This window comes from Phyllostomus discolor, chromosome 4 (assembly GCF_004126475.2).
Source record: "Phyllostomus discolor isolate MPI-MPIP mPhyDis1 chromosome 4, mPhyDis1.pri.v3, whole genome shotgun sequence".
Taxonomy (NCBI): domain Eukaryota; kingdom Metazoa; phylum Chordata; class Mammalia; order Chiroptera; family Phyllostomidae; genus Phyllostomus; species Phyllostomus discolor.
In genome coordinates this window covers 140,699,642-140,711,690 of record NC_040906.2, presented here as the reverse complement: position 1 = coordinate 140,711,690, position 12,049 = coordinate 140,699,642, and the positions used below count along the sequence as shown (strand labels likewise).

Here is a 12,049-nt window from a genome sequence, read left to right as displayed (position 1 = left end):
ACAATCACTTCATGAGCTGTCATCATTATTTTTAATGATCTATCAGCTGTCTACTCTATTAGGACTCCTAACGTGTTAAAAGCAAAGAAGCAGAAAGATCCCTAATTACAAAAATCCACCCTAAATTCACTTGCTTTCTTAACCTCAAGACTATTGTTTCAAATTATCCCTTTGTGTGGCAGCCTAGAATTGTGCTACTGCAGGATTAGGGATGAACGGAAGGGGAAGAATGATGATCAAAGGAAAGGTGAAGAAGGAAAGGTGCACCCTTAGACCGACCAATGTTAGAAAAACATGATAGCAAAACTGGGGTCTAGAAACTGATTCTATTTAAACTGTGCATGTGCCTGTCTATCCCTTGGAACGTGTTTTGATACAGCCAGTGCCTGTGCCCAGTTCAAAGACTACTGGTCAACGAGGCCCTACCTTCTCTGTGTCCCTCTCTCCACAGCTTCATCCCGTTACTCTCACCTTGGCTCTGGCCACACTGACCTCCTTGTTCCTCCTTCAACCTTGTAGCATTCTCTAACTTTGGGGTCTTTTCTCAGACTGCTCAAAAATCAACTTTATAATGAAGCTTTCTTCAACCACCCTATTTTAAATTTCAGTCTTACACACACACACACACACACACACACACTCACACACACTCTTTCTCTCTCATATTTCCTATCTTCCTTCTTTTCTTTTTCCCCACAGCGCATATTAGGCACTCAATAAATAGTTGCTAAAAGAATTAATTTCTATGGGTCATAAGTTAATGTGTCAGCAGCATGAGCCATGAAAGAGTTTTCCATGTTATAAGTTTCCATGTTCCAAGTTGTGCTTGTGTTAGGATAAGGGGATCTTCCATTCTAATGGTGCTTCATTGCAGTGTGTCAGGAAGCAGTGTGGGAAGCATATCGGATCTTTCTGGATCGCATCCCTGACACAGGGGAATACCAGGACTGGGTCAGCCTCTGCCAGCAGGAGACTTTCTGCCTCTTTGACATTGGGAAAAATTTCAGCACCTCCCAGGAACACCTAGATCTTCTTCAGCAGGTGAGCCTAAACACTGTATGTTTGGCACACTGCCCTAATAGCCCCCAGACCTCCTGTCCCTGCCCCTTTTGGACTTGGTTTCCAAAGTGTAAGGGTTGGTTGAAGAAATGCTTGGAAATATCTGATAAGGACCACAGGAATTTTATTTTTGCAAAATAACATTGTACATGAGGGTTGAGGTGAAGTTAAAGGGAAAAGGGAATGAAAATAGACTTGAGTTCTTCAATTGACATTATCTCTTGTTAAAATTACTTTTCTATTTCTGCAGAGAATAAAACAGAGTAACTTCCATGAGAGGTAAGTACCCAAAATAGAGTGATGCGTGTTCTTGATTTTTGAACTATAACATAATGGAGTGAAACTCAGCTATTGTACCTTGATAATATTGTGCCAGCCACTGAGATCTGTGTAGGTTATTCTGATGGAAAAATTATACTTATATTGTGCTAAACATAAATGAGTATATAAAAGGGAAATAGTTAGACCTTATAGACTGAGATACAAATTTTTACTATGTTATCAGATAAAAGTATATGATAAGTATCTAATGTGTATTTTTACTTACAAGGTAAAGAGCTATTAAAATAGTATGATCTTTAGAATTTATGGTAAATTATTAGTTACATCAGGAAAATATTTAATACAACAAACAAGCAAGCTGAATTCTTGTTTGGTATTCCATAAAAATGTTAGTATTTCTCATACTAAGTTACTGAAGCACTCAGCTATACACTCAATGAGAACTGAATATCAAACAAGGAAATCAAACTGTTAAAGAAAAGGAAAAGGAAAAGTACATTAGACAAAATGATTAAAGAAGAGAGATGTCATTGCCAAAGTCTAACCTCACAAATTACATACATTTTATAACAATTAGAAGTCAAAATCTGAAGATAATAATAATACAAGAAGAGACATAAATTTGGCTGTATGAATTACTTGCAATTCTTTTTAATGCTTTTTACATTTGCTCCTTTATTTCCATTCCCTCTGCCAACAATTTGGTTCAGAACCTTATTAATTTACATTGTGAAAAATGTCAAATCTGAGCCCCCTAATAGATAGCACTGACTCTAACCTCTTTCCCACCTTAACTTTTATAATTGCTGTAGGATTAATATGTCTGACATACTCCTTTTTTTACACTGAACCTTGTTCAATGCCTTTCAAAAGACACCGCCCCTTCCTCTTGCCCTTCTGAATCTCCGCTCCCTGTACTTCCTCAGGCACTCTGTACAGAAGCCTGGGCAGAGACTGAAGCCCTGGCACTCTGTGTCCTCTGACTTCCAGGTAGGGGCAGCCAGTGGGGAGCAGAATATCAGAAGGAGGGGGGAGATTGGAATGAGGTAAACAAAAGTATCACCTTCCCTTACCCCCAACTTCCAAGTCTTCAAGGGTTGCCAGTGCCCTTCGACTTCAGCTCAGTTCCTATCAGGCAGCCCTCCCCACAGGGCCTTCTCTGTCTCTAAGCTGTGGTAACTGCTCCATCCTCTTACCCTCCCTGGCCGAGGGGTGCTCTGTTAACAGCCATGGGTTTCTACACACTCACTTGTCGCTGTTCTTAGACCCTTCCCACAACCTAGTAAATAATCCCTCTAGTAAATTTTACTCAAAGTTTGAGTGAGCCATCAGTGTGCTGCGAGGACCTTCACCAAGGCAGAGTCCAAACTAATTAGTCAAGGCCCTCAGCCCCTGAACTTTCCACCTTTGCCATTCATTACCCTGATCTCACTGCTGCCACCATGCCACTTCTTCAGAGCACACACCCTACTCATCCCAGACTCTGGCCCCGAGCCTTTTCATCTTGTCTGCAAGCTCCTGCCTTCTCCACTCCATCTCCAAATCCCACTCTCAATAGAGTCCCACCTTCCCAGTAGGTCTTAACCACCTATCTGAGTCTGCAGTATCCGTCTCTGCTTTGGATTGTGTGTTCTGTTTGTCACTTACATTTTTAACATCTCTCTTTACCCTGTTTCCCTGTGGGAGTGAACATCCCCAGGGCAGGAATTGTTTTCTATTTCTCTACGAACTGCTGCAGAGCTGAGCAAAGTTCTCATTTATTTATAATATATAACAGTCCTCAATATGTCTATCTAGCTATACTTTTATGAATTTTTGAAAGTTATTGCCAGAAGAAATAAGGTGACTTAGCGAAATGTTAGTAATAGATACAGTGTGAACATCGTTCACAAGACACGGAGTCACTGACTCCTGTGATTTAAGTGCAGGACAATGCTTACTGACTCCTACACTTTCCAAAAAGAAAATGAAAAATAAAGCAGAGGCCATTCATAAGAAAAAATTCAACAGAATGTACCAAGTCTTGATAGAAAGATATTAAAAATTACAGGAAACAATTATTCAAGCCAGAAAAAGAAAGAAATAGAACCATTCCATCTTCTGTGCCTGCCAGCATTGCTAGGGAGAAAGACGGAACAAGAGACAAACATTTTACATTATCTATGGTTACCAAGTTGTTGTTTTTTTAAAGACAGAAAGAGGAGAGGAAGAAACCCTTTTATTTCCAACCTCTCCAAGAAGACAAAACAGAAAATTTTCTCACCTGGTGAGCTCACCAATCTGCCCGTTCCAAATGACATTAAAATAAAGCCCAGTTTCCCACACTGCAGCTCCTCAGCTGGTCTGTGAGTGCAGCGGCAGAATCACACCTGCACAGAGTGGGCTGTCAACTTGCAGCTAATGCAGTAGCCAGCATTTTAGTGCCTACTCTTCTTGGTAGCTTATTTTTTACAACAAGGTAGAACAAGGATATCAAAGTTACAATAGAAAAAAGGAGGCCTTACTGTAAACAAAGATCTATAAAAGAAAAAAAGTCTAAATGACAAATGCTATAATGTTAATATAATGAGAGGTTTACTAAATATTACCTCCATAAAAACTACTAAACACATAGCACAATACCAGCAAAACAAGCAAGAATAGAAAATTCCAAATTCCACTGTAAAGTCTGAGTTTAAGTTAGCCTGTGTACACCAATGTAGTCATTTATGTTTACAACTAACATCCATTCTGATTGGTTAGAACCCAGGCCAGGCTGATTGATAGATTTTGTGCATTTCCCCTATTAGCACTTTGACAGAACTGAATGTAGCAAAAACATTCAGTTCTGGGTCTGGCCAATCTGTAAGAATCTACCACAACAGAGCACTGAGCAATTCCTTTGGTCTTCCATCATCAAGAGCCACAGAAAACTGGGTAAAATATATCAGTCAACCATGACTATTTTACACAAACACACATACAATCCTTTGAGACCTAACAATTTATGGTAACAAATCTTATAATGAGGTTCAAAAAATACCACTACTAACCTTCCTTTCTAAATAAAGCTTGCTAGAATGGCCAATATTATAGGCCGACAACTCCACAACTATCACCTTGGATCTGCCCTTAGAATATATCCCAGATTGTCACTACTTGGCACTGTGAACCTACCCACAACTTCCTGGTTAGTTACCATTGCAGGCAACGGCTACCTACAGAATAGAGATTTCACACAGCTGTATTATCCAGAAATCTCTCTCCCATTACCACAAGAGTTACTTTATTGGATACACTTAATGGCTCTCTGGATTTGCAGGTTTGAGAGTCTGAGATTTTAGCAAGAATATTCAGTTATAGATCCTCAGGTCATCAATTATCTTTGATGTGAAAAACACAGTTCAAGCACAAGGGACTATAAAACATCAGTCCCCAAAATCACCTTTGCTACTAGGGAAATGTTCCCCAGGACCACACAAGCAGCCAAAATGCTTATGAAAAGCCCTGAAGTCAAACATAACTGTCTTGGGAAGAGGGATGAATTTTTCTTCAATGAAAATCTATTAGAAGATTGCTTCTATAAAGGAAAAAGAGGTAAACTAGTGTTAAAGTATATTTTCTCTCTAAGTTTTAGGCCTATTTAATATAGGCAAATTGAAATGCATTTCCCCTATTGTCTTCAAGCTCCTTTACACCACTTCTTCTTTCTTTTCTATTTTGCTAATAGAAAAGATGAGATATCCACAGAGGAGATATTAGGAGAGCCTGGTGAGACCCCTGTGTTTTCAACAGGTAAGCTTAGATCTCATTTCATCTGCTTCTGAACCTTAACTCAAATCACTAGGAAAGTATGTTATGTAAAAAGCAATCCTTAATTAAAGTTGAAAAATTTATAATGTACTTTCTCAAAACTAACTCATATTTCTAACCTTATAAAATTATTTAAATGTGTTGTATAAAACTTGGAAAATCTACAAAAGTATAAAAGTAAAACCAAATTGCCCATTATCCTACAACTGAGAGGCAATCATTACCCATATTTTCAAACAAACAAATCCAAGCTAAACACCTGTCTCTGCATCCTTTATATAGTCACCAAGAAAGAAATTAACCAGATCTCATTAGGCAAAAACCATTTAATTGCAATGTTACTGAGAAAACATCAAACTTGGTCCTAGAAAGGAAAAATGAAGACTGAGTTGGGAACAGTGGTATTAGTTATATTTTGCTCAAAAACATATTTATGTGATCTTAAAATAAAAATGGATTCCAGAATGACAGAAAAGCATGAAATTTTTAACTTTTTCTAATGTACACTTCTTTAGTCTCATTTCTGTGCCTGTTATTTTTCAAATTTCCACAGGTGTTGCCAGTGTCTCAGTCGGGCCCTTTCCTTTTACTCCTGATGACACACTCCTCAATGATACCAAGATGCCTACAATCGTAAGAAGTTCTAAGGGTCAATCAAACTCCTCACATGCCCTTTTTTTAAATTAGTGAAATAGAATAAGAGAATAGATGGACTGGCCATTCAGTATTATCAGTGCTGCATTTTTATCACTCCAATGAAGTCAGTGACTTCGTTTTATTTAGTATTCTCACTTCATCCCAGGGACTGAGGAGTAAAACTAGATGGAAAACTAGAGATAAGATGGGAGGAAGAAGCAACTAAAGTATAAACTCCAAGAAGGCAGGGGCCTTCTTTAGTCTTTTTCCCCAGTACACAACAGAGCATTATATGTAGCAGGTGCTCACCAAGCTTTATAATTAATTATTTAATTAATCTGTCAATCAGTCAGGTTCTTTCTCCACTGAAGTGCAATGTCATGCTGACAAGCAGAATAGAAGTTGTGTTCTCAGTCATGTTCAGCATGAATAGGTGAAATAAAAATGATTTCAATCCTGCATGTCAAGTGAGAAAAAGTAAAAACAGTATTCACAGGTAAAGAGGAGCACTGGCAACTGCACTGAGTAAAAAAAGGCATGCAGGATGACAGAATTGTTACAGAATTTAATGTTGGTTATCAAAATGGGGGGACATTTCCAACCCCTCCAAAAAGCTTGGAGCCAGGCTCTCAGGGCCAGAGCAGGAAACAGTCTCCTTACTCATGAGCATCGGAGTTGTGGCCACACAAGGTAGGCAGCAGACTCAAAAGGGACAGTAGATCCAAGTCAGGACCTGGATCCTCTCATTAGTGCACTGCCCCTGAAACCAGACCTACCATCCCCTGTGGTCTGTGAGACTTCTCTAGCCCTTTCCTCTCCCTGTGAACCTCCCTCTAAGGCACAGGGTGAAGCCCAGATGGTGAGGACAGGAAGTTCGGTCTCACCAGCTCTACATGAACATTCAGGGATGAGAATCCGGCTGGTCACTCTCTCCCTGGCCTTTAGGCCAGATGGCCACAGACTTGGTGAGATTATGCTCATGAACAAAGAATAAAAAGGTTTTATTTTTCTCAAAATTAATATTCCAACAACAGTGAAAAGTGCTGTTGAAAAAAATTATTGAGATTAAACATATTCACTATGAAATTTCTAAGTTGGCTATGGTTTACCTTCACTTCTCTCACATTACCTGTGTCCCATCTTCTTCAATATTTAATTGAAGCCCTTCATTCTGCAATAAATATCTCCTGAATATTTTATTTCACACTCATGCCATCTGCCTCTTAAGATCCTTTTTACCAACTGAATCTATTATTTATTCTTTCGTTTAGCAAACATTTAACTAAAATTCACTAGAAGATCCTGGATGAACAAGACACAGCTCCTACCCTTAACAAATTCATGATGCAGATAAAGTACAACAAAACAGTCCAGGTGCCATGATTCAAGACGGCAGATACGTGGACTAGGGCAAATGACAGGCCCGGATAGGTCGCAAAGGATGTGACCCAAGTCATGTATATTCATCAAGAGTTTTGTACATAAATTGACTCATATTTTTATTAATTTGGGAAAGTTTGTGAAGTGAGGGAATCATGCTGAATTCAAGGAGATTATATGTGATGTGACAAGATTAGCATATTTAAAAAAAAAGACTCTAGGGAAGGTATCATAGGCACCAAACAAGCAATTCAGACATCATTCACTGCTACAGGAGGTCAGAGGACAGGCAAAGATTTTTACCCTAGATAGTCAGAGGAGGTATTACTTTCCATGAACCATGAGACATTGGTAAGAAGTAAAAAAGGGTGTGTGCATGCAATTGCTGGAGTTGGGCATGGGGAGCAGTGAGGAGAGGCTTTAGTCAGGAGAGCAGCACAGGCAATGTGATGCCTTGGAATAGTGATCGAGCTTTCTGCTGGCCAGGGCAGGAGAAAGGGAGACAGACTAAAGCAGTTCAAGCAGGTCGACATCAGATGGTGGGGAGTCTTGAATGTCAGGGAAAAGAGTTTGGGTTTTATCCCACAGGTAGTTAGGGAGTCACTGAGGGTATTGGGTGAGAGGCATGAAAAATTAATCCAGTGGTTAAGGGTAAGCTATGAAATTTCTCACTAATATAGCTAAAGAATTTATTTAAATGTCCCTTGTGAACTTCAGGTCTGCCTAATGAAGTGGTCAGCTTCTAGAGGATAATAGCATATGCCATACTCTCAGTGTCCCATAGGTCCTAACACTGTGCTACACCCATACAGATGCTCGTGTGTATCATTTGAGTGAATAAATGAGCAAATTAATAAAAACCTCTCCATTAAGCAAACTTCAGTAACCTGGTGAGTGTGAATCCACATCCTCCACGTGTCCTGTTAAAGTTAGAGGAACCACCCAGATGAGTGTTGCCTCTCATGGCATTTTCCATTGGTTATGTTGTCTCTCGGCTTCCACAACTCTAATATCACTGTGAGACACTGTGTTCATTACCAGACAAAGTTGATTTTCCGTAGAGATTTTTTTTACTCTTTTGAGAAAGCTATGCAGATCTCAGGGTCGTCTGGGTACCCAACACTGAAAATTTGTCAAACCCAAGTCTGAATCCCACCTCCAGGTTTGCTCTGTGGCCTCGGAGCCCACAAGAACTGAGAACAGTGCAAGATTCCTGCCTATATCCAAACCAAAGGACAAAAGGGATGACTACTGCCATGCTGCGATCAAAGGCCAAGTCCTGGTCCTCAGAACAGTACTGCTATTCTTAGCCATGTTCCTCCAAAGGTGCCCCAAATATGCCATTCCTTCGGAGAGAAATTTCAAAGCCTTTCTTGGGTTCACAGTACTTTCCAACAAGTTTCAGTATAAATCAAGAACAAATGGTCTTATTAAACCAGTCTAGACTCTTCTCTAAAAGAGGGTTCTATCAAGTAATATCTCAGCATCCATAGGTTATTTTGTTTAATCTAATCCTCATCAGTGTTTATAAAGTTGCACATGCACGTGGCACAATCCTAGTAAAGTTCCAGCAATATATATAAATTATGTGTACATGTAAATGCTTTCATGAAGAGCACACACTCGTAACATGTCAGCGTATCAAAGATTCTAAATAGTTAATTCACTGGAGTTCTGATACTTTGTCTCTCAATGAACTTCATAGGCTACCTCTAGTTAATAGGACTTTTATTCTAAGAACACTAGAACCTTCATAATCCACTTCTTGAGACAAAAAATCAATTTATGTTATAAAATAAAACCATTTGCTTGTGGTTTATATTAACAGAAGACTTTTTTAACTTAGGAAGAAGAGAGAGAATTCTCCGAGGTAGCCAGGGGCCCACTGGAGCAGAAGGTGGGGCTGAGCGTCTCTCTGGCAGACCAGGAGTTCGAGGCAGAGCTCGCTGACTCCCAGTCCCCCCACTACCAGGAGCTGGCGTCAAAGTCTCGCCTTCAGGTGAGTGAACACACCCCCGACGACCACAGCCCACATCTAGACTCACAGTCTGGGAGCCGACAAGAAATAAACCCTTCTGGCTAATAGTTTCAACCTCTTGTGACCAGGCATTCAGTTTTAGCCATCAAAAAAATCAAAAACTGCAGTGGGTCCCAAAATTCTAGAAAAAGTAGATTTCCAGGAAAGTTTTCCATTCCAGCTTTTTTCATCTTAAAAGTCATTTACATTTAGATTTTCTTAGAGTCACTAAACAGATACTCTATATGTCTAAAATGTCCATGTAGACACCAGCTAGAGCACATGCTGCAGTGAAATATGAATGTTTAATCTGTAATACTCTGTCTTGCATAATATTTCCATTTGTGCACTCTGATGCAGTTTAAAGCCATGACATTTTTAAGGCAGTCATGTTGTCCACACCATCCATCACTAAACTGTGGAGCTGTCCCAAGATATGTCTTTCATCCTGACCGTCCCCCTTTCTGCCTGTCCCTGATTAAATTAAATGGCTTGTCACTTCCTGCACGATAAATGCAAACTGCTATGCTGAATGCGGCACCTCTACACCATGAGAAGACCCCTGCCTTTCTTTCCAGCCTCATCTTAACACCAGTTCCTTACCATCCCCTTCTTTGCACTCTCCTTTGCAACAGTAAACTCTGCTTCCAAATCTTTCCTCATCGTGATTTAGCTGTAATGCCTCCTCCATCTGGAACACCTTTCCTTAATTTCACTTAACGAATGTCCTGAAAAGTTCTCCCTACCCACCCTGGGTTCAGTGCCTCTCCTCCGGGCTAACACCTGCTGCCCCTATTGTCACAACACTGTTATTCTGTCTTAAGATTGTTTGTTTACATGTCTATGGCCTTTGCCATCTCCATTCCTTCCTCTGTGCCCACCCACCACCCTCACTGTGGGCAGGCTGTGAGCTTCCCCTTGAGGGCAGGGACTGCTTCTTTCAGCTCTATAGCCTCACCGCCTAATACAGAGCTTGGGAAGCAGTTACCACTCAGTGCCTGACTGCAGAAATGGACTGTAACATAGAAGCCCCCATGAGATTACATAACTATGAGCTACATTTATGGACAGCCCAAGCATCTTATGTGACAAGGTTGGGAAACAAGCAGGCCCCTACTTCTCCTACCTGGAGAATTCAGTGCTCACCTCCTCTCAACTGGAGAAGAGGTGAGAGAAAAACACGTTTAACCTCCATCTTCTCCCTGCATCAGCAATCTGTCAGTAAAATGTAGAAAATCATTTCTAACAAACTGCAAAGAGAAAGCATCAGTATGAGGTATTTATGAACCAGAAAATACTTAGATATCGATTATTAGATATAATGAATTTAAAAAATGATCTGGTATCTTTTCTATTTGTTTTTTGAAATATTATATTCAGCAAATTCTTACAGAGAGTGCTGGCCACAGACTGCCTCCCCTCACCTGCTGTTAATTTCCCAAGCGCCTAAAACAACCCGATGTGGAATAATGCAATTAAACTATAATTTTTAAAAAAATCTTCAATGTAGTCTTGTTTCTGCCAAGAAATAGCCATTAGAGTTTGTGAATCACTTCCCTAACCTTAGATTTCTCATTTAGAAATTAAAAATGACCTCAAAATCCCTTTCTAAGCCTAAAGCACTATGTATAGAAACAATACCACTGTACTGTCCTTAATGTTTTATATATATTAACTCATTTCATTTTCACAAAATCTTGTAAGTAATATCATTTCTATTTTTTACAAGCGAGGGCACCAAGGCACAAGGAGGTGAATTCACATTCCCAACAATGTCACACCTGCTAACAGGCAGAGCCGGGGTTCAAACCCGGCCAGCCTGGCGCCCAACCCCTGCTCTTAGCCCCTGTGCTATGATCCCTATTTTTCCCAAATATTTATCATTATCAAATAAACATGCCCCCTCCAGCCTCTGAGATATTAGCCAAACAAGAGTATGCTTTTCTTGGTCTTGCTCCAGAGACCTATCACCCCAGTCTAGCCGGTTATCCCTCAGCATGGTCGCTGGCTTCTCAAAGATGACGCTCCTGTGCGTGGCGCACCTGCTCCCCTCCCCCAGGTTCTCATGCAGTCCCGACGCCTCGAAGCCTGCCATCAAATACCCAACCAGCCCACCACGGCCCGACACTTGCATTAGCGCAGTCATTTGGACCTAATCGGGAATTAATGGACGGTGCTTTGCAGTAATTTAATTCCCACAATAAACTTAATGAGCAATTTAATACAGATGTCAAAAGGAATGCTCGGTTGTTGTCTGAATGTTTTCTCCTTTGCAAACATTCATGAGAACTCAACACAGCTGCCTTTTTATAGCCCTGTTAGCCTACACTTCAGCAGAATCAGGGAGGCTTCTGCACATTTAGTGTTATTAATAAGGTTAACTGGACACTTAATTAGCAATTTAGTGGTTAGTGCTGCATGATTGGAAGGTTCCCAGAAGATTATTTAGCAGAATTAACTGAAGGCCTTTGTCATCTCCTCCCTAGACACCTCCTGCATCCTCCTAAGCAAAGCTGATTCTTAAATTCATCACAGACAGGCTCACAAAGAGGGCACAGACACAGCAGTAAATCCTGTCCATCCACTGGAGCCACTGCCACGAGCATTCCTGGAGGACAGCACCCCCCACCCCCGGCGATGCACCCTACAGCCTATGCTAACAGCTGTGGCTTCTATGGTAGCAGCTCTGTACTTGATTGATTGTCTTCGCATATATAACAGCATCTCTGGTACCCTGGACAAGAATGAGAGACGAGTCAGGATCCGAATCTTCTGCTTACTCTTAAACATTAAGTCCTAGGTGCAGTAACTGGATGGCATGACAAATGCCTTGCGACCCCAACGCCATCAGTCACAGGAGGCCAGAACAGGCCTGAAGCACGA

General features: G+C 40.6%; 1 protein-coding gene across 4 annotated transcripts in view; it reads left to right on the top strand.

Moving 5' to 3' along the window:
- IMPG1 (interphotoreceptor matrix proteoglycan 1) overlaps positions 1-12,049 on the top strand; it is a 119,607-nt gene that overhangs the window by 32,732 nt on the left and 74,826 nt on the right. For all 4 annotated transcript variants that reach the window (XM_036024376.1, XM_036024378.1, XM_036024375.1 and 1 more), the window contains 5 exons: positions 875-1,041; positions 1,310-1,338; positions 5,051-5,115; positions 5,687-5,766; positions 8,996-9,148. In XM_036024376.1, coding sequence (XP_035880269.1) covers positions 875-1,041; positions 1,310-1,338; positions 5,051-5,115; positions 5,687-5,766; positions 8,996-9,148 — 494 coding nt within the window. The remainder of the gene's footprint in view (positions 1-874; positions 1,042-1,309; positions 1,339-5,050; positions 5,116-5,686; positions 5,767-8,995; positions 9,149-12,049) is intronic.